Source organism: Equus quagga, chromosome 7, assembly GCF_021613505.1.
Source record: "Equus quagga isolate Etosha38 chromosome 7, UCLA_HA_Equagga_1.0, whole genome shotgun sequence".
Classification (NCBI taxonomy): Eukaryota; Metazoa; Chordata; class Mammalia; order Perissodactyla; family Equidae; genus Equus; species Equus quagga.
In genome coordinates, this window is record NC_060273.1 from 68,822,649 (window position 1) to 68,845,684 (window position 23,036).

The 23,036-nt window shown below is 49.1% G+C and overlaps 1 protein-coding gene across 1 annotated transcript in view; it reads left to right on the top strand.

Moving 5' to 3' along the window:
* The window catches only part of FAT2 (FAT atypical cadherin 2), a 78,467-nt gene extending 55,632 nt beyond the window's left edge, over positions 1 to 22,835 (top strand). Inside the window, exons 16-25 of the mRNA XM_046667771.1 lie at positions 4 to 153; positions 1,150 to 1,287; positions 1,897 to 2,040; positions 3,692 to 3,889; positions 7,456 to 8,266; positions 11,158 to 11,303; positions 15,361 to 15,802; positions 17,532 to 17,685; positions 19,363 to 19,820; positions 20,836 to 22,835. Of these exons, the coding sequence (XP_046523727.1) occupies positions 4 to 153; positions 1,150 to 1,287; positions 1,897 to 2,040; positions 3,692 to 3,889; positions 7,456 to 8,266; positions 11,158 to 11,303; positions 15,361 to 15,802; positions 17,532 to 17,685; positions 19,363 to 19,820; positions 20,836 to 21,368 (3,174 nt within the window). The 3' untranslated portion in view covers positions 21,369 to 22,835. The remainder of the gene's footprint in view (positions 1 to 3; positions 154 to 1,149; positions 1,288 to 1,896; positions 2,041 to 3,691; positions 3,890 to 7,455; positions 8,267 to 11,157; positions 11,304 to 15,360; positions 15,803 to 17,531; positions 17,686 to 19,362; positions 19,821 to 20,835) is intronic.
* The last annotated feature ends 201 nt before the right edge of the window (positions 22,836 to 23,036 follow it).

Sequence of the window (23,036 nt, forward strand, 5' to 3'; positions counted from 1 at the left end):
GAGTGTAGCCGGAAAGGCTCTTCCTCCCTCAGTGACATGACCACCATCGTGGTCAACATCACTGATACTAACGAACACCGGCCCAGATTCCTCCAGGATCTGTACAGCACAAGGGTCTTAGAGAATGCCGTCGTGGATGACCTCGTGCTCACAGTAAGGATCTGCAACTCTGCCCTTTGAGGGGCATGAACTCTGGGGTGGGTTCTTATCTCCCCCTCTCCTAGTCATTTATGAGCATGGGTTAGTTTATCAATTAATACACTATAAACTTGAATGACTTGTAGCCACTCGGGCAGACTGTCGCTCCTGACAGAGGGTCTCAGGGCCACGTTTGCTAAGGTCTAAGATGTGGTATTGACAGAATGGGCATGGGAGAGGCCCCAGAAGACTGCCAGAGGCTCAAAGCCTGGGAGGGGCCTGGTCCCAGTGTGTGACATAGAGTGTCAGTGCGTGGGGGCAGGGGGCAGAGGGGACACCAAATAACACCTCTTTGTATTTCAATGTGTAATTGCTCCCTACTGCATGGAGTGAAGCCAAACTCCGCATGCCCACATTCAGGGTTCTCTATGACCCCTCTTCATTTTGCCTTCCACTCTTATCTCCCTCCACTCCCCGACACGCACCCTACATTCCAACCACACAGGATGATGTGCCTTTCCCCAAACATCCTCTGCTTGTCCACGCGCTCTGGTGCATGCCTGGAATGCCGCCTCCACTCCCAAAAGGCCTCCTTCTCCTCTGTGAATCCTTTTCTAATCTCTCCATGTGGAATTTATCACTGTGTTCTCTGTGCTCTCACAAAGCTGGTCATACTTTGTCCCAAATTAGAATTACCCATAAAATTAGACATTAAGCTTCCTGCAAGCATATTCATTTTAGCACATTTGTCACCTCCTAGCATGGGACCTAGCACCCTGTCACTATGAGTGAGTGAGTAAATGCATGAATTGATGGATACATGAAGAAAACATGTCATGCTGAAGTCCATACTAGGAGGTAAATAAAGGGATGACTGTGGTACGGAGACTGCCAGCCCAAAGGCATTCACTGGGGTAGGGACATACCTGTGCCCTCTACACTCCCAGGGGCCAAGATTCCTTTCTGACCCCCCTTGCCCCTCCATTCACAACCACCTTCCTGCTGCTGCAGGTGTCAGCAACTGATGAAGATGGACCTGTAAATAGCGCCATCACCTACAGCCTGGTAGGAGGGAACCAGCTCGGGCACTTCACCATCCACCCCAAGAAGGGGGAGCTAAAGGTGGCCAAGGCCCTGGATTGGGAACAGGTGAGTCATGTGGGAGAGGCCCAATCTGAGCTCCCCAGAGCAGAATGTGGGCCTTCTGCGGGTCTGGAGGATGAATCATGGTCGATGCTCCATCCTGACCCTTCTTCAGACCTGTCCTCAACATCTCCCACTTGTTTTTTCCCTGGGGCCTCTGTGGTCTGGGAGGCTAGAGCCAGGAGAGAGCTGAGTGACCACTAGCTGTTCCTGGAGGAGCTCAGGCCAGCTTCTCACTATTGACCAGGGATCATTAGCTCATTATAACAAGCCCTCATTTATGGAGCACCCGCTCTGTGCCAGGCACCTTGCTAAGTGCTTTACATACATCATGCCATTCGGTCCTGAAAATGATCCTAGGAGGAGAGTCCTGATATTATCCTCACAGACATTTAGTCACTTTCCCAAGACTTCACAGCTAGTAAGTGGTTGAATTGGAAATCCAATCTATTTCTGTCTGACTCCAGAATCTGGGCCCTAAGATGCCATGGGTGGGCAATGGGGGCGGGCATAGGGGAGTGTCTCTATCTTATTTTTATGCAAACGTTAGTGATGAGTTAGGGGGCAGAACTGAGGAGTCTCGTTGCTAACTCTCCACTGGGCTTCTTGCTATAGACTTCTAGCTACTCCCTGAGGGTCCGAGCCACAGACAACGGGCAGCCGCCACTGCACGAGGACACAGACATCGCTATCCAAGTGGTTGATGTCAATGATAACCCACCAAGATTCTTCCAGCTCAACTACAGCACCTCTGTCCAGGTACGCTTCAGCTTCCAAAGGCATCTGGAACCCATCCTCCCTTCGTTTCCCTCCTAGTGGAGGGGACTCACCATGGGTATCAGTCCACCCAAATAGCGGCTGTGACCTTGCCACAGATAACCCTAATGGCAACACAGTGTGCTGAAAGGGGGTTAAGGAATTTAAAACAATAAGGCACTGTGTTAGGCACTTGCACATCCATTATCTCATTTGGGACTCACACAGCCATGTGAAGTAGGTAGTACCCATTTTACAGATTTTAAAAATGCAGGTGCGGAAATGTGCCCTAGTTAGAATGTGGCAAACTTGGGATTTCAACCCAGAAAGTCTTCCAGATCCCAAGCTATTTCCACGATACCAGTGGTTTGCTCATGGGGTTTGGCGAGGGCCTTGGAATTCTATGGGGAATTGTGACCATAAGCGGGGAGGGAGGTGAGGAAGCAGATAGGAGGGCAGAGTTCTGGGTCTTGCTATGCTTCAACCAGTTCACTCCACTTTTACCTACTTTGTTTCTTAGGAGTATGAGTTAGGAGGCTTTGGCTGCAGTTAACAGATCACCTGACTAAAAGTTTATTAAGTAATAAGGACTTATTATTTTACATTACAAAAGGTCTGATGGTAGAAATCCTACTCCAGAATTGGTTATTTCAGCAGGAAAATGATATCACGGCCTTGGGTTAGCTTCTTTGAAATTCCCTCACCTCATGTAACCTCATGGTTACACAATGGCTGCTGCAGCTGCAGCATCACATCCTTGCCTAACCATCTTCAAAAGCAAACAGAAGGGGACTTCTTTTGCAGGATCTGTTTTTATCAAAGAAGAAGGCTTTCAGAACCCCCATCTGGTAGACTTCTCCAGTGGTCAGAATTGGATTACATGATTACCCTTAAACCAAAAACTGGCATAGGAAATCTAATTATTATAGCTGACTTAGACCAATCATAGTCCATCTCTTCTTAGGATATCTTAGGATATTGTCACCCCACACCTGAACAAAATAGAGTTTTGTAAAGAAGGAAGGGAAGAATGTCTCTTGGATAGGAAACTATCAATTTTTTCCCATAATATTCTGTTTGTAGACAAGATTTTGATGCTAAAAAGACAACTAACAACCATTGTGTTATAGCATACTGAATCCCTATGTTACAGAACAAAGACTGGAAGAATACCCAGGAGGTCCATTTTTCTTTGCTGAATTCCTAATCATCTTTGAATTTTCTCATTGGATGTGTGTTCCATTGGCCCTCTGAACAGGAAACCATTTATTGGTGTTCAGTTGACTCTATGAATCACGAAGTTCCCACATGGATTCCAGGCACTAATTAATTTATATATATGAATCATCAGTGATATAGACCTTGGGCAAGTCACCTCCCTGTAGGATGAGAGGACTCTAAAGACCCTTCCAGCCCCAGTGGATTTTGTTTCTAAGACCCAGCACTGCCCTCAGGGAGCTCCCAGTCTAGATTGACAAAGTCAACAACTAGCTCACAGGCAGGCAGAATGAATGAATGGCAGCTTGAGGTCCAGGCATGTCCTGGAAGCAGCCAGAGTGCCGGGACTCACCTCAGATGAGGGGATCCAGAAAGATGCTAGAGGAAGGACTGGGACTCACGTTGCTCTTTGATTTCCTGTCACTCTTGGTCTCAGGAGAACTCCCCTGTTGGCAGCAAAGTCCTACAGCTAATCCTGAGTGACCCAGATTCCCCAGAGAACGGCCCCCCTTACTCATTCCGAATCACCAAGGGGAACGACGGCTCTGCCTTCCACGTGACCCCAGATGGATGGCTGGTGACCATGGCGGGCCTGAGCAGGAGAGTCCAGGAATGGTATCAGCTTCAGATCGAGGTGAGAGCTGTGTTGGGCCACTGGTGGTGACCATGGGGACAGTAACCTGCTCGCAAATGCACTACCAGGGATTCTACTATTAGGAAAAAGGACTTACAGAGCTCTTCCTGTGTGCCAGCACTGGGCGAAGTGCCCCACGTGCATCATTGCTTTAAATCCTCACAACGTGCCTTCAGGCGGGTGCGGGTACGGGTACCACGCCCGCCTCACAGATGCGGCAACCGAGGCACCCGGAGGTGACATGACTGGCTGAAAGTCATACTACTAATAATGACAGAGGCGGGATGCTTCAAACCCAAGCACTCTGAGCCCAGAACCCAAGCTCTTAGTCCCTGCCCCGCTCCTGCAGGCCAGCCTCACCCTGGCTCCACCTCCTTGAGTTTGGCCAGGACAGCTCTCTGAACCCCAGGTCTTGTTAAAAACTTAGCTCGCAGAACTGATGTGGGGTCCAAATGAGGGAATATATATAATATATATGTCAATTATTTTATATATATATATCTATATATATATATATTATATGTGTATGTGTGTGTGTGTGTAGGGGATTATGGTATTATTATGGGTTATATAAGAACTGCCTAAGGAAAGTGGCCAAGATGGTAGTCAAACACTTCCCTCTCATTTTATTCGCCCCAAATCCCTTCCCTAAATCTCAAGTCTAGTGGACTCTACAATCCTATGAACTGCTCTGGGCTTAGGTATATTTATCCATTCAGCCAGCCAGTCAGTCAGCCATCTATCAGTCATTCAACAAGTATTTATTGAGCATCTGTCATATACCGGGCCCTATGCTAGCTGCTGGTAATAGAGCAGGGGGAAGGAGGGGATGGTCCCTGTGCCTGTGGGCTTTTGGTTCTAATTATGGAGATAAACAATAAATAGACGAAGAAAGAAAGTGCTGAGAGACTCATAAGGCACAGACGACACATATTCAGAAGATGGGTGGCTGTCCTCATGAGGAGGGGACGTTGAGCTGAGACCTGAGGAGCCCTCCCTGTGAATAGTGGGCAGAAGAGTGTCACAGGCAGAAAGAACAAGATGAGCCAAAGTCCCAAGTTAGCAAAGAGCCTGAAGTGACCTGAGGTGAGGCCAGCGTGGTCAGAGCACGGGGAGTATGGGTGGGAATAAAGCTGAAGAGATGGGTTGGGTGGATCATGGAGGACTCCTAGCTTGGATGACCATAATATTTGAGGACCAAACTGTGACGCTCTTGAGAATGAGAGAGACACTAAAAATAGTTAGTAATAATTGATCCGCAATAGGTGAAAATCAAGACTGTCTTGGGCAAACCGGGGAGTACAGTCATCCTAATTCCAAGCCTTGGAAATACTTTTGGACTCTAATCTAAGTGCGGTGAGAAGTGGTTGAAGGGTTTCAGACGGGGAAGTGACCCTTCTTGTGTCTCAAGAGGCTCATGTTTGAAGCTGTAGAGAGAGTGAATGAAGGGGGCAAGAAGGGAGGGGGCAAGGGCCAATGAGAAGTTGTCCAAGCTGGAGATAGTGGTGCAGAGACCTTGAGGTGATGGTAAAGGTGCCAGAAGTGGATAGATTTTTTTTTTTTTTTTTTTTGGTGAGGAAGATTCGCCCTGAGCTAACATCCATTGCCAATCTTCCTCTTTGTGTGTGTGTGTTTGAGGAAGATTCGCCCTGAGCTAACATCTGTGACGATCTTCCTCTATTTTGTGTGTGGGATGCCTCCACAGCACGGCTGATGAGTGGAGTAGGTCCACGCCTGGGAACTGAACCTGCAAACCTGGGCCACCAAAGCAGAGCATGTAGAACTTTAACCACTTGGCCATGGGGCCAGCCCCAGAAGTGGAGAAATTTGGAAAAAACTTTGCTTGGAAATAAACAGGAGTTGGTGATGGATTGGATATGGAGAGAGAGAAAAAAAGAGAAGAATCAGGGCCAACTCCCAGGTTCCTGCTCCAGGGAAGAGAGGCGTTGAGCCCATTTATGAGTCTGGGAAGACTGCAGGGGTGGGAGAAGGACAGCTTTATGGGGTAAAATGAGGGCTCTGTTTTGCACGTTACTTTTCAAGTGCCCATGAGACATCCAAGTGGAGGTGTCCAGTAGGGAGTTGGGAATGGGAGTCTGCAGCTCAGAGGAGAGATGTGTGCGCTAATGTAGAGGGTCCTCGAAGCCAAGGGCATAGATGTGATTGCCTAGGAAAGGATGAGTGACAATAGTTGCCTGACCTCTGTATCCTGGCCTGGACAGGTGCTCAGTAACCATGGGCATCATCACCATCTCTTGCATAGGTCCTGTATTTCCACTTCCATTCACTGGGAGGCACCATAGGCCAGCAAAGAAACAGGCCATGGTCATAGGTAGGAGTTTAGATTCTGCTCTGGCCTTACCTAGTGTGTGACCTTGGGCAAGTTATTTGACCTCTCTGAGCCTCAGTTATATCTTTTGTAAAATGGGAGACTTAAGGGTGCCTATGTCATAAGAAAGATAAACTATGATTGTTGTTCTTGCTGTTGATAGCTCATCAGAGTGATACACAATTCCCAGCAGTAGTGTAACTTTACAAACGTCTTACCCACTCAAACCACTGGAATTCAGGTGAACGAGATCTCACCATGAGGAACAGTGTGGAGACCCTTGTGGAAAGCTTTGTCCTTGCTAAGTCTGAGCAGAACGTGGCAGGGCACTTGGTGAAATGGGAAAGGAAGATGCATTTTTAATTTACATTCTTTTCCTTGCTTAAGCCAGGTCACGTCACTGCTAAAAACCTTCGAAGGCTTTTCGTGGCTCTGGCATAAAATCTGGCCTTGTGCTCCTCAGCCCTGCCCCCTCCTCCAGCCACGGTGGCCTCTTTCTGTTTTGCACACCACCCTCTTTCCACCAGAGGATCTTACATGTGCTGTTCCCTGTCTGTCTCCTGTTCTCCTCACGTCTTCTCATTTCTCAGGACCCAGCTCATGTCACCTCCTCGGAGACACCGTCCCTCCCACCTGATCTAAACGGGTCTCTTTCATTCTTCAGATCTCTCTGTCACATCGCTCCGTTTATTTCCTCCATAGCACTTTATCCAAGTCTAACATTTTCTTGTTTACTTAACAACTTATTTATTGTCTCTTTTCTCCTGATCATAGCAGAGGGCCTGGCCCGTCGAAGCCACTCAATAAATATTTGCTGGCTGGGTGAAGAAGAAATGCCCACCCCTACCCCCACCCCAGTCGCATAGTAAAGGGGAGTCCCGAAGAGAATCTCCATAGGCTGAGAGGGCCACGAGGATGCTCACTGGAATCGCCAAGACACATGTGATAACTCATTTAAGGAAAGAGCTAGAAGGAGAGAAGTTCAAGAGGAAGGAGGCCTGAGTGTGTAGTTGGAAAGATTTAGGAAGAGGCGTGGAGGGAGGTCACATGAGGAAGTGGAGTTAGATTTTACCGTGTGGTATGTGGATGTAACTCCCTCCGCAAAAGCTTCGGAGCTTTTGGAATTATTATTTTTTTCAATCATGACAACATGCTGAGCCTGCCCTCAACCAGCGAGTCTGCGTCTCGGCAAGGAGGCTGCAGCCCTATGTAACGGTGGTGCCTATTTTGCCCACAGGTGTCCGACAGCGGCATCCCTCCCCTGTCATCTTCAACGTCTGTCAGGGTCCACGTCATGGAGCAGAGCCACTACCCGCCCTCCGCCCTCCCTCTGGAGATCTTCATCACCACCGGGGAGGAGGAGTTCCAGGGCGGCATGGTGGGTAAAATCCACGCCACAGACCGAGACCCCCAGGACACACTGACCTACAGCCTGGCGGGAGAGGAGACCTGGGCCAGGCGCTTCTCAGTGGGTGCGCCCGATGGCAAGATCATCGCCGCTCCAGGACTGCCTCGGGGCCGCTATGCGTTCAACGTCACAGTCAGCGACGGGACCTTCACTGCCACTGCTGGGGTCCACGTCCACGTGTGGCACGTGGGGCGCGAGGCTCTGCAGCAGGCCATGTGGATGGGCTTCCACCAGCTCACCCCAGAGGAGCTGGTGAGCGACCACTGGAGAAACCTGCAGAGGTTCCTCAGCAACAAGCTGGACATCAAACGAGCCAACATCCACCTGGCCAGCCTCCAGCCTGCAGAGGCCATGGCTGGGGTGGATGTGCTCCTGGTCTTTGAGGGGCATTCCGGAACCTTCTACAAGCTGCAGGAGCTCGCATCCATCATCACTCGCTCAGCCAAGGAGATGGAGCACTCGGTGGGAATTCAGATGAGGTCAGCCATGCCCGTGGTGCCCTGCCAAGGGCCAAGCTGCCAGGGTCAAATCTGCCAAGAGACAGTGCACCTGGATCCCAGGGTTGGGCCCACGTACAGCACAGCCCGGCTCAGCATCCTGACCCCGCGGCACCGCCTGGAGAGGAACTGCTCCTGCAATGGTGAGGAGTGGGCCCACCCCAGGACAAACAGCACTGTGGGCTCAGCCAGGCTAACTCGAGGCAGGGACATCCCAGGAGGCTCTGGGGGGTAGTTAAAGGGAAGTTTCAACAAGGCTAAAGGCCACAGGCCACCGTGAGACAGCAGTGGCCTCACAAAATCTAGTCAGGGAATAGCACCCTTACTCCTGGCCACTTTTTAGAATTTTGAAAATAACAGTTAAGAGTATTAGAGGCAGTTTAGCATCGTGGCTAAGAGCATGGACTCGGGCATCAGATTGCCTGGGTTCAAATCCCAGCTCTGCCACTTATTAGCCAGGTGACCTTGGGAAAATTATTTAATTTCTCTGTGCCCTTGGACTGTTGTAGGACTTAAATGAGTATTAAATAGCAAAGGCGTGCTTAGAGGAGTGCCTGATATATAGGATGTGGTCAATAAACACGAGTTACTAATACTACTGTTATTACTCTGGCCTGGTGCTTATAACCTGAAGGTTTAGAGGCAACAGCTAAGGTTCAAACCCCAGCTCTATCACTTGATAGCTGTATAACCTTGGGTGGGTTATTAAAACCCTCTTAGCTTTAGTCTCTCCTTTATAAAATAATGAAAATAATATCATCTGCTTTTGGAGTTGGTTTGGGGAGTAAATTACTCAATGGATATAACAGCACTTAACCCCTGGCTGGCCGGTAATAAGCATCCCATCCGTGGTGTCTGTCATTCACACGGTAGCAGTTGTTGCTATAAGGACTCTGCTGGGTGCCAGGCTCTGTGTTTATGTTACTAAACTCCCTGGCACCACAGCCTACAAAGTAGGGCCGTTAGCTCCATTTACAGTTGCAACTCAGATATGGGGATTGTATTGTCTCGCTTTGCCTGAAACTGTACAGCCTCCACTGAAAGGCTGGTTATTTAAATACCTGTGTGCCCCACTCTAAAGCCTGAGTTCTTCACCAAGCTCTTCAGGAACTCAGTTTTCTGATAGGACTCACCCCAGTGCCCCCGGCATTAAGACCAATGCCCTGGACCTGCTCAGGAGCATTGGCAAAAGGAGAATAGCATCACCTCCAGCTCACCATCGCCCCCTGCCTGGCCTGGCCTATCCTTTGTGGGTGGACCCAGTTTGCATGAGGGCAGTTCTTTCTGGGAAGACTGGTGGACTTTCTCCAGGGCCCACTGGATGTAGGCTGAGTGAGCTACTCTTCGGGGGTGCGGGAGGGGGCCTCCCTTCTTGTGTCTCTTGCCCCAGAGTCAGCTTCAGAGAAAGCTGTGATGGCGGAAGGTTCTCTCTTGACCACCTGGCATCAGACGGCAGAGGTTCTAAAGTCAAGATTGTGCAAAATCACCTGGGGAGTGTATTTTTAAAGAGAGCTGCTCTTGAGTGTCACCTTCAGAGTGTTTTGTTTAGAAGGTCTTGGGTGAAGCCAGAATTGGCATTTTTCACCAGCACCTCAGGCAATTCTGAAGCAGGTGGTCCAGGGGTACACTTTGAGATGCACTAGCTAGGCTGGCTCACGGAGCATGAGCATCACTTGGGGAGGGTTTGTTTAACCTTTTAGTGAAATAGGACATACAGAAAGATCTGTGTGTCATAAGTGAATTTTCACACCAAACACACCAGTGTAACCAGCACCTAGATCAAGGATCAGAAAATGACCAGCATCTCAGAAACCTCCTTCGGGCTCTCTTCCAGTCAGCACATCCATCGTGGGGAGATTTTTAAAACACGGATCCCCATGTGGCACCAGAACTACTGAGCCTACTCTCCGAGGGGAGAGCCTGGCATTCCGTGTTCTAAGAGACTCTCCAGCTGATTCTGATATTCGGCCAGGTGTGGGAATTCCTGATCCAGATCATCTTCAATATCCCATCCAATAATGACCGACTACCATGGAATTGCCACATCAGAGCGTTTTAGACCTATGGAATGATAGATTCCTAGGGTCTTGTAATCTGTCCTTCCTTCTCCTCCTTTTGGTCTTTGTTCTCTCTCCTCAACTATTCCTCTTCCCTGGCTATCTGGGGCCTGTACCACTCATCCTTCCCTTGACAACTATAAGCTTATTCACACAGAAGTTTTAGGGATTTAAGAGCTCAGTTCACTTCTCAGGAGGGTGCATCTTTAACAATCTGGGGAGGGCAGTACTTGATATAACACAGCATTTCCCAAAGGGGGTCCCACAGATTGCTATTTCCAAGGGCATAGGTGCATAGGTGGTCACATAAGAGGGTCCCATGGTCAGATAAACTTGAGAAACTCAAGTTGAGGTGAAGACTCCTTATGCAACTGCGCATTAGCAATTGCCGCGGGGGGATGGAGCACACGGGGCTTTACAGAAGTTTTGGCCACACGATCTCTCATGCCCCCTTCCTGTATCACAGAGTGTCCCTTGACCTCTCAGAAGCATTTCATTTGGGAAGTACTTACTCAACTGATTATACTCCTGGTGATAGAGATATCTTGAGGGAAAAATCCCTTGTGGTGTTCCTGAGATCAGACGTATATGCTAAATCCTCTCCAATTCTACCTCCTTCTTCCCCAAGTGATGTCAGAAGTAACGTGGAAACTACGTAGGATGGAAATTCTGATTTCCACACATTTGATTGATTACTTTTCTGGCCTGATTCTTGCTTTCTTAATAGTTTGAGCACATAGTTCCCGACCCAGGTGGGACCCAAGGCTGGGGTCCCCGGGGCCAAAGGAAGGTATGCAGGGTGATAGCCCCTGTCTAGCTGTGTAACCCTGGACAGGTAATCCCCCAGCCTCATTTCTTCATCTACAAAATGTCAGCAACGAGCCTGCTTGCCCCCCAAGGGTTGAATGGGACCGTCAGTTGGAGGGGTCTATGGAGACCACTTCACGTGCAGGTGACACCTCTGGTTGCTGTCACAGGTACTGCAGTGAGGTTCAGCGGGCAGAGCTTCGCGCGGTACAGTCTCCCAGAGGCTCAGAACTGGCACATCCGTTTCCGTCTGAAAACACTCCAGTCACAGGCTATTCTCCTGTTCAGCAATGAGACAGTGCGTGTCTCCGTGAAGGTAAGACACCGCCAGCCCGAGAGATTTCCTGTGAGCATGCGCTGGGGAGGTGGGGGAGCATGAGCACAGCCAAGAAGGCCATTTCTGCAAAGAAATCCCTGCATGGTTTTCAGGGATGCTGACCGTGACTGTTGGGTCAGGACACGAGACTTTCTAGTCCTGATCGCCACAGCCACCCTACCTGGAGATATATGTTCAAGGACAACCAGAGGTCAGGCTGTTCTGTGGGATAAGAGAGCCTCTGAAGATAGAAAGAGAGATGACTGAGGCCACCTGGGCCCCGATGGTTTTGTCACTTGTGCTGACTAATAGACCAGTGTTTCCCCAGAGGGGTGGGAGGCTGGCTACCATGGGGGTGCTCAAGATGACAAAGCCAGCATTAAGTTACATGGGATCGCATGGAAGAAAAATGATTTCCTTTCGAATGGTCTTTCAGACCTTCTGATTACGTCATCTAGAAAGTCTAAGTTTGCCCGCCCGATTTTAACACCTCTATCACACATGCCAATCTGCCACTTTGACAGAGAGAAAGCAGTCTTTGGCAGCTGGTTTGAATTTAATTAATTCAACAAATATTTATTAAGTATCCGCTATGTGGCAGGCACTGTCTTAGGTGCATGGGTGTCATCAGTGAATAAGACAAAAACCCCTCTTCGAGCTTTCATCCTATAGAGGGCCGACTGACAAGAAACATAAACATAATAAATCAGAACATTATAGTTTGTCCGAATGTGCTAAGTGCTATGATCAAAAAGAAAGAAGAAACGCTTAAAGGGGATCAGGAGTGTTAGGAGTTGCAATTTTAAATAAGGTGGTCAGGGAAGGCTTCATTCAGGTGATAACTGAACAATAATTTGAGGGGGTGAGGGAGTTAGCTATGTAGACATCTGGGGGAACAGTATTCTAGGGAGAGGGAATAGCAGGAGAATGCTGAGCATGTTTAAGGACCAACCCAGAGGTCTATATGGCTTGAGTGAAGTGAGCAAGGGGAACAGTAGTAGTAGGGGTCGAGGTCAGAGATATAATGGAATGGGGGCATATCTATAATGATCTCATAGGCTATTTAAGGATGTTGGCTTTTATTCTGAGCAAAATGAAGGGCATTAGAAGGTTCCTCAGTGAATTGGCATGATATGACATATGCAAAAAGGGTCATCCTGGCTGCTGGCTTGAGAATAGACTTTAGAGGAACAAGAATAGTAGCAGAGAGACCCAACCAAAAGACTGTTCCAATAATTCAGGTGAGAGATGATGGCAGTTTAGACCAGGTTAACGAAAGTAGAACTGGGAAGAAGATGTCAGATTCTGGATCAATTTTGAAGGTAAAGTCAACAGGATTTCCTGATGAATTGAACGAGGGCTGGGAGTAACATTTTGGCCTGAGCAACTAGAAGTAACGGAGTTGCTACCAACAGACCTGGGGAAGGATATGGGTAAAGCAGGTTTTGGGGGGAAGGTCAAGAGTTCAGTTTTGGACATGTAAGTTTGAGATGCCTATTAGACCTCCAAGTGGAGCTGGATAAACAAGTCTAGCATTTGTGAGGAATGTCTGGGCTGGAGATGAAGATGTGGAGTCTTCAGCATATACATAGTACTGAAAGCTGTGAGACTGGGAGATCACCAAGGAATGTAGATTGAAAAGAGAGCAGACCAAGGGTTCATCCTTGAGACACTCCAACATTGAGACATCAGGGAAAGAGAAGGCTCCAACAAACAAGACTGAAGAGGAACAACCAGTGACATTGGAAGAAAACCAAATGTTGCATCTGGGAAGCCTATCAAGAAGGAAGGAGTGACCCGCTGGGCAATATGCTGCTGAGAGGTCAAGCAAGATGGGAAGTGATATCAATCATTGATTTGGCAACACAGAAGTCACTGAATACCCTAACACCAGTGGTTTCAGTGTCATAGTGGGTGGGGGTGGAATTTTGCTGCAAAGGAGGAGCAAAGAAAGAAAGTGATATCTGGCAGGAGGAGTAGGTTCTAGACAACTTTTGTTTTTTTAGATTAGAGTAATGACAACATGTTTGCATGATGATTGGGTTGATCCAGTAGAGAAGGAACAAAGACGCAGGAAAGAGAAAGGAGTCAGTGGACCCTCATCCTTCGGGGGGTGGGATCTAGTGCATAATGGAGAGAGAGGCTTTCGCCGATTGGACAGATGTGATGGAGAGGGTGCCTGCAAGTTCCTATCTGATTGCTGGAGTGAGGATGAGGAGGGTGACATTAGGGGTGTGAGGAGAGAGAAGTTATGAAAATAGTCATCAGGGAGAGTGAGAAGACTAAAGGAAGCTAGTATGATGGTTGGGCAGCGTGAAGAGCTCATTTGAGACGCATGATCATGAAATTAGAGGGAGACCAATAAGCAAGGCTGTGTGCTTTTCTCCAGCCAAGTTCAGCTCCACGATGCTCATATAGAGTAGGTGGAGAGTCTGATTTTACCAAATGTGTGGGTTTGCCAAGTCAGTTCCACTAAGTTAGAAAGGAACAGGGGTTTGGCTATGGAATTTAAGCCTGATAAGGAGAGGAGTGAGGACATTACAGAGGTGAAAGACGGTGACAACACTGTTGATCTGTTGGTGGGATCAACAGATTTGTGTCCTAGGTAACCGAAAGGAGCGATTTAACGACAATGTTTTGAGTTGTACTTATTTTCGTCATTCTCTTTTCTTAATGGCAAGTTACATTGGTTTCCTATTTTCCAAAATAAAACTAAGTTTCCTTTTTAAGTCAATAAAGGGATAGGTAGTATTCAACCAGGGCAAAAATCTGAAAGATGGCATACAAATGGCCAACTTCCCAGAAACACTGGGCTAGATCTTCAGTTTCACCCAGAGAAAGCTCCACCTCACCCAGAATGATCAGAAAAATATTTGACCCCAAGTAGTCCTGCTTCTTGGAGGTAAGGTGAACTAAAATGTTCTAACGCAGGGGTTCTCAGACTTTTTGATTTCAAGACTTTTTTACACTCTTAAAAATTATTGAAAATCCTTGGGAAGTTTTGTTATAGCTATTGACACTTTCAATATTCGAAATTAAAACTGAGAAATGTTAAAATCTTTATCGATTCACTTAAAACAACAAGAAATCCGTTGCATGTTAACATAAATATCGTATTTTTGCAAAAAATAATTACATTTTCCAAAATACAAAAAAAGAGTGGCATTGTTTTACATTTTTGTAAATCTCTCTTATGTCTGACTTAACAGAAGACAGCTGCCTTCTCGTATCTACTTCTGCCTTTGTCTGTTGGGATAGCATGTGTCTAGAAATCTCCACTGTATATTTGTGAGAGAATGAGAGTAGAAAAGACAAATAATGTCTTAGGATTATTACGAAAAATAGTTTCCCCTGGGGGATCCCCTGAAAAGATCTTGGAGACCCACTTTGAGAGCCACTGAACTGTTGAGTAAGAAGGAGGGAGGGGCCAGCCCGGTGGCGCAGCAGTTAAGTGAGCACATTCCGCTCCTCGGTGGCCCAGGGTTCGCTGGTTCGGATCCCAGGTGCAGACATGGCACCGCTTGGCACGCCACGCTGTGGTAGGTGTCCCACATAAAATTGAGGAAGATGGGCACGGATGTTAGCTTAGGGCCAGCCTTCCTCAGCAAAAAGTGGAGGATTGGCAGTAGTTAGCTCAGGGCTAATCTTCCTCAAAAAATAAATAAATAAAAGAAGGAGGGAGAGGGAGGTCTTTTGAAAACCTCCTTGAAGGCACACGGTTGGGAGTGTAGAATGTTGGAGAAGCCTGTGAAGAAGAATCCAAAAGATGCGGTCTTGATCTGCGAGGCACCTCTGGGCCTCAGTTTTCTCATCTGTGAAATGGAGATGTCATCCCTGCCCAGACCATCCCATGGACAAATGAGACCATGGACAGAAGAACACTTGAAGGGCTTTTATGCTTCACAAATGCAACGTGTAAAACAGCCTTGAAAACCACCAAACATTACCCCTCCCACCCCTGAAAACATGACCAACATTCTTTGCACTGCAGCCTATGGGCGGTGATTTGAATAAGGACTTCTTGGCTTTGCTGACGGCATCTGGGTTTTCTTTGCAGCTGGTCGATGGAGTGCTCTGGCTGGAATACGGCTGCCCCAGTGGTTTCTACGGAAATCTTTCCTCCTCGCTCCACGTGAATGACCAACAGTGGCACACCATTCTGCTGGAGGAGATGGACACTGCCATCCGCCTCTTGGTTGACAGCGCAGGCAACGCCACCCTTGTGCTGCCAGAGACCTGCCGGGGTCGGAGGCCTGAGAGAGACCTCTTTCTGGGAGGCCGTGTCCTCTTGCATTCTTCCCCAAAGGTCTCCCGGGGCTTCGAAGGCTGCCTGGATGCTGTTGCGATCAACAGAGAGGCACTGGAGCTGCTGGCCCATGGCAAGAAGGCGGCAGGCTTGCTGGAGAGGCAGGCCCTCACCCACTGCTGCTTCCACAGTGAGGAGTGCAGCCAGAACCCGTGTCTCAATGGTGGGAAGTGCTCACACACCCACGGGGCAGGTAAGGGCTGGGGCCAACCCCACGGCTGATCCCACAAGGCTCCTCAGAGAGCTCCGACATGTTGAATTAGCAGTCACATATCACTGCAGAGTTTATAAAGCAAACTGCTTCACCACAGCCCCATGAAGGAAGGAGGGTGGGAGGGAAAAGAGCCATCAATGGCTCCATTTTACCGCTCAGGAAACTGCTAGGCTACGTAAGCGACACCCAGAGAGGTAAAGGAACTCACCCAAGGTCACATGGCTATTAAGTAAGAGAGGCATATTCGGGGATCTCAGGGGAGCACTCCTCCCTCCTGATCCCAAATGTTCCAATCTTCTCCCTACTGTCTGGTGACATATGAGTTGGGATCCATTAGGTTTACACTATGGGAAGCCAGGAGTCTTCCTTCTCTCTCAACAAGAGCTGCCTTGCTTTCTATTTTTTTCGGATGGGGGAAGAGCACACATGGGGACCTCTGGGGCAGACGGTTGAGTTCATCATACATCTTAGTGTCATCATTGGTCCCTGCAAAGTTTCTCTTTCTTATTTCCCTTTAATCTCCACTCCACTGCCTTCTTCTTTCCCCAGCCCTAACATTTAAAGTCTTTAAATGAATTCTTGCAAAATGTCTATTACAGTTTTCCACACGCTCAAACTTCTAATTTATGTAAGTAGTATATCATTTTTTACAATTTCCCATCCATGCTGCCACAAGTATTCTTATTCGTTGCTTTAATTGCAGCTCAGTACTCCAAGGCGTGCATGCACTCACATTTCCCTCTCCACTCTCTCAGCAATGAACACCCTGGTGGCTTCCTCAGACATGTCATCTTGTAAACTCATGTCTCCAGAAGGTGTGAGGACCTTCTTCACACACACACATACACCCCTACCAGGGATGGAATTCACATACCCAGAGCATGCAAACAATTATTTTGACTAAATAGGGTCAAATTGCTCTCCAGCCTGGCCACAGCAGCCAGTACTTCCACCAGCAGTGCATGAGGTTTCTATGTACCTACATCCATGTCAACACCTGGCATTGTCTCATTTCCTAATTTTTGTCTGGCTAATAGTACTGTCATTTCTACCTTCAAATATCCAAGGAGTCCATCCCTTCTCTATCCCCACCGCCATCACTCTGACCCGAGCCCCTGTCATCTCTCACCTTCTCTGCTGTGCCAGCTGCCTCCTAGACTAGGCCGGTCCCCTCTCGGCAACACATCCCTTCAATAAGACTAATTTTTATGATAATTAGTAACATACTGATATTATATATAACTGTCCAGGTTTGAATCCCAATTTTGTCACTTACTAGCTGTGTGACCTTGAGCAAATGTCATACATTCTCTGTGCCTCATTTCCTCACCTGCCAACAACCTGTCCCCGGATGAGGATAATAATAGTAACCAATCTCAGAGTTGTCATGAGGATCAAATGAGCTCATATATGAAGATTCTTAGGACAATGACTACCACTGAATAAGTGTTGTCTGGGATGATGGTGAGGATATCCATTATTATTCTTTAGACGCCTGTAAGTTGTTTGAGGGCAGGATCAAGTCTTGCCCAGCAGGGCACCAGCGCCCAACCTGGTGTTCATTGCAGAGGAAGGCACTCAATAACTAAACGTGAACGCACGGACTGCAAATGCACCGAGGTCTCCCCTCCATCCTGGACAGCTCTCAGCCTGGGCTACCTGACTGCTAGGCCAGTGTGCTCTCTCACCTCCCTTCCCCTCCTCCCAGGCTACATGTGCCAGTGTCCCCCACAATTCTCTGGGAAGCACTGTGAACAAAGAAGGGAGAACTGCACTTCGATACCGTGCCTGGAGGGTGGGACTTGCATCTCCTCCCCTGAAGGAGCCTCCTGTAACTGCCCTCACCCTTACACGGGAGACAGGTAAGCACCGGAGAGGCCACCTGCCATTGGCTCCTCACTCTGGATTTGGCATCATTAAGAATGACCTCTGCACTCGGAGCTCTAGAGAAGCCAGTGGGAGCCCAGGGGCTGAGCGCTCCACGGACCTGGTTTCCCTGCTGTTTTCCATGTGTCAAGTCTTCTCCCTTCAATCGCCTGAATCAGAACACTCTGGGAGGGGGAGGTGCTTGTTAAAAAGACAGATTTCCCAAGGCCTAGTCTGACCATGCTGAATCAGACTCACTGGGCTGGGGCCCAGGAATCTGCACTTCTAACCAGCTTCTCAGCTGGTTCTGATCTTTGCTGAAGTCTGAACATAGCTAAACTTATTCTCTTGCTCTGGCTCATGACTTCTCAGAAAGCAGCCTAGGAACAATGACTCCACTTGGTACAGACACTGCTGTGGGTCTCGAACCCCACTGCCAAGCTACGTGTGCCTCATATTATGCTGGCTTGGGGTGGGTTGCAAGGGAAGGCAAATCATTCCTAGAATCCGAGAGGCAAAGAGGCTTTGGAAATTAGCTGGTTTTATGGCTCCCCAACTTGGGAACCTTTAAAAAAGAATCATAAGGGAGACTGGCAAAAAATATAGATTCCTAGACCAACTAAATGGGAATCTCCAAGAAATGAGGCCTGAGATTCTATTTTTTACAAGCTGCCAAGGGATCCCCTTGCTGTCAGCATGTACATAAGAGAGCCAATGATACAGTCCACCCATTCATTTTACAGATGGAGAAACTGAGGCCCGGGGAAGGAAAGGGCTTACCCAAGATTCCCCCATATGTTTATGACCCAAGTCCTTTCTCGCGGCAACTAGCATTGCGGCCCACCTCGCTTCCTGCTCTGCAGTGGGGCATGCTCCCTATTCGGTAGATGGTAGACGTGATGGGAGGAGCCTTCCTGGCTGAAAGTGGCGTTTGCATTTTAAAAGAGGAGCTTGGGGAGGACAGTGTTAAACACAAAAGGACAAGCTGGTGGTGGTGAAATTTCAGGCCCTGGGAGATGTTTTGGACTCAAGTGGGATGGAGGGAGCCTGGCCCCAATATCCCTCAAAAGTGGATAAAGCTGGCCATGGAAGTATCCTAGGAGCCTTCCAGCATGGAATGACAAGCCAAAGATGATCTGAGAGGTCACAGGGCTCCAGGTGCTCTCTCTGAGGAAGTTGCCCGATATAAGGTCTGTGCAGGGCCACGCTGTGTTTCTGTGGCCTTATGGTGGAGAATAGCGGATAACACTGGTGCCTGGTGGCCATTGCTGGGTGACTGTTGACTTGTATCTGGGACCCTGACATTATTGCTAGAGGACAGCTGGGTATGTCAGCTGCCTCTACTACAGTATACAGTTGGAAATCTGACCTCATTGGTGGAGAATATATCCAATGCCTAGATCTTATGGGTGAAAAATAATGGATGTGCCCAGAGCCTGGATCCAAGCGGTCATGAAGGAAGGTGTAGCTGAGTCCCATCCCTTACTGGTGGAGGATGGAAAGTTCTGAAGTTGGTATGTTGTTATGTTTGATAATTATCTTTATTTTTTTGGTGAAAAATTGGAAAGTGTAGGCTTGAGTGCAGGGGTCTCCATCCCATAGATCTTTGTAAGATGGGACATGGAAAGGGCAGTACAGTGACTCTGCCCCTGACTACTTCTCTGTCTCTGCAGGTGTGAAATGGAGGCCAGGGGCTGCTCAGAAGGACACTGCCTAGTCACCCCTGAGATCAAAAGGGGAGACTGGGGGCAGCAGGAGATTCTGATCATCATATTTGCCCTTCTGTTGATCACTGTATGCACTGCTGGGCTTCTCTTCTACTGTCGCCGTTGCAAGTCCCACAAGCCTGTGGCCATGGAAGACCCAGACCTCCTGGCCAGGAGCGTTGGTGTTGATACCCAAGCCATGCCTGCCATCGAGCTCAACCCCCTGAGCACCAGCTCCTGTGACAACGTGAACCAACTGGAGCCCAGCAAGACCTCAGTTCCCAACGAACTTGTCACTTTTGGACCCAGCTCTAAGCAGCGGCCAGTGGTCTGCAGTGTGCCTCCCAGACTCCCGCCAGCTGTGGTCCCCTCCCACTCTGACAATGAGTCCATCATTAAGAGGACCTGGTCAGGCGAGGATATGGGTGAGTATAACCAGAGGCCTTTAGCTTCTGGCATTGATGGAAAGGGGTGGTAGACCTAAACACTCCATTATCTGAGATACAAGGGTTTTGGGCCACCATCCAGTCCAATCCCTTGGTATGGGATATGAAGGGATGTGTTCAAGGTCACAGTGTATTAGTGGACTGGAACAGATGCCAGGTCTCTGGACTCAGAGTCTGTGGCTTATTCCTCTGCACCAGGACCCACACCTCTAAATTCCAAGTCATTTCGTAGGATTGATGTCCATGGCAGAAACCTATAAACCCTGGATAGGGGTGGGTAGGATCCCTGGAGTGAAAAGGGGCTTTGGGCTTTTCTGGGAAGGGAAAAAGAAGCAGTAGTCCACCCAATCTGGAACGGCAGACCTGGCTGGCCTAGAGGAGGGACCTTCACCACCCCCACAATCTTTGGCTCAAAAGGAGGTGAATTTGTAAACACTTTGTATTTTCTGGCTTATTCACCAATAGTTAAAACAGATATTTTCATTAACTTTTTGCCAATAGCGTAACTGGGGCCCATAAAGACAGTGACTTGTTCTAACTCACCCAACTATTCAGTAGCAGCAACACAGCTAGGACCAAAGATGCCTAGTCTCCAATCTTCCAAGCCACATCTCATTTAATTGCCCTCTATGGTATATGCCATCATGCATCGACCTCCAAACTGTGTGTCTGTTTCCTTCAATTAAGGAGACAAAACTCAACCAGTAGCTACTGGAGACATCCATATTATTCCCTTGTTCACTGACCCTCGGATCAGAGGTAGATTTCCAAGATGGGCTGACTTTGCGTTGAACCACTGGACTTGAATTTGACCCCATTGGATTCTAGCTATCAACCTAAGCTGCCAGAGATAACACGCATAGATGAGCCACATATTGACCCACTCCTTGGGCCGTCTCCACTACATGCTAAATTATAGATTGTAGCTATCAGGCCAGCTGGAACCTTTGCCAGGGAAACTCAGAGCTCACCCTATCTTGCTGTTCCCTTTCAGTGTACCCAGGCGGAGTCGCGGTCTGGCCCCCTACTTACTCCAGGAAGGAATGCTGGGAATATCCCCACCCTGACGTGGCCCCAGGCCCTCTGCCACCCTCACCTCACCGCCACCAGACCCCAGCTGTGATGCCGGACCCCACTGGCCTCTATGGGGGCTTCCCCTTCCCACTGGAGATGGAAAACAAGCGGGCACCCCTCCCACCCCGTTACAGCAACCAAAACCTGGAAGATTTGATGCCCCCACGGCCCCCTAGTCCCCGGGAGCACCTGCTGGCCCCCTGTCTCAACGAGTACACAGCCATCAGCTACTACCACTCACAGTTCCGGCAGGGAGGGGGAGGGCCCTGCCTAGCAGAGGGGGGCTCCAAGGGGGTGAGCATGCGCCTCAGCCGGGCCGGGCCCTCTTATGCCGACTGTGAGGTAGGGGGTGGGATTCCCACAGGCCGGGGCCAGCCCCAAGCACCCCCCAACTATGAGGGCTCTGACATGGTGGAGAGTGATTATGGGAGCTGTGAGGAGGTCATGTTCTAGCTGTCCTCAGAGGAAGGCAGGTGGGAGGCCAAGGGCTTGGCCCCTTCCTCCTGTCTTAGAGGGAGTGAGTTGAACATGGCTGGGAAAGTGGGGGGGGGAGCCCCCATACCCAGTCCAGGCTGCCATACCTTGAAATGTGCTCTTCCAGACCCCCAGCTAGTCCCTGACGATGGAGGGAAGCTGAGGGTAGAGCTTTAGAAAAAGCACTAGGGCCCCCAACAGAAAGGGGATGCACAGAGCAGTTACCTTGGAAAGCCAGGAAAAACTGACTCTGAGAGGGGCAAGAGGCAGTATGTCACTGATTTGCCATCTCTCAGCCCCCAGGGAGGCAGGGCCCAAAGGACTGGATAAGCTCCATCAGGGTGCATGTGTATACCTGCCTGCAGCTCCATTCTGGAGGCAGAGGCAGGTTCGTGCCTGACTGGCAACCACGACACCTGCTATAGACATGAGGTCCAGGGTCACCTGACCCTGAGGGCCACAGGGTGTCCTAGGGGCTGAGAGGTGAGCAGCAGGTGAATGGGTACCAAAGGTCACTGTGCACCCACTTCATTTATACATTCACTGCAGTGTCTGCTCCATGTCAGACACTGTGGCAGGCATCAGGGATAAGATAGTGAACAAGGTGACAATGGTCATAAGGAGCATCACTTGGCCTCACTTGGTCCCACTCTTCTAATCCAGAGTCCGAGCAGCCTGCTCCAGCTCTTTAAGTCCATGACTTCCTACCCGCAAGGGCCCGCCAGGATTCCTGCAGCCCTGGACCTTCTTTGCTAAAGAATTCAGACCTCACAGAACTCTGGGTTCTTCATCCCAAGTTTCTCAAGCACTTTGGGCCAAAGGCAGGAAGGATGTAATTTTCATTTAAAAAATTCTTAGGCACTTTTCAATCTTGCTGTCAGGATGAGTTGTCCCAAAGGGATTTTTCTTCCCTAGACACAAGGAACTAAGACTTCGTTTCAGGACAGGGTGGAGGCAGGGGGCTGGACATCAGAGTGTCCAGGCTGGACCCCTCGCCCTTTCCTGCCCCTCGTTTCACATGCCTGCCAACATAAGTGTTACCTGCAGTGACTCAACCCTACGCATGGAGGGTCAATGCGGGCGCGTGTCTGCACATGTGGGCACCCATGTATAGTACGTGTGTACACATGTGCAGTGTGTATGTAGCCAGGAGTGGCAGGGACCTGAGAATTCTGGTAGCCTTGCCACTCCCTCCCCTGCCAATCCCTCTTTCTGGTCCAGTGACTTTTCACGTGTGCTGTTTCTGGAGACAAAGTCAAAGGAAGAGCAATAGAGACTCCTACCCACAGGGGTGCTGCCGACAGGGAGAGGGATCTGTGTGGGTGAGAGCGAATTTGTGTGGGTGGTGCGCGGCTGTGCGTGTGACTGTGAGCACGCGTGACGGGATGCATGGTTTCATTGGTCATTTGTTTTTTTTTTAACAATAAAATATCTTTTTTACTGTTATTTTCTGTGTCACTTGGCCCGTTTGCAGTTGAGTCAGGGGCAGGGCAGGAAGGCCTCCAGGCCCTTCCACGCTGAGGCTCATGGACCTTGGGGACTGGAAGGGACCCAGGAGATCATCAAGGTCTCTGATTCCCACAACTAGCAAGATGGCTAAAGTCAGATCCCGGAGCCCTACCCCAGACGTACAAGGTCAGACCCTCT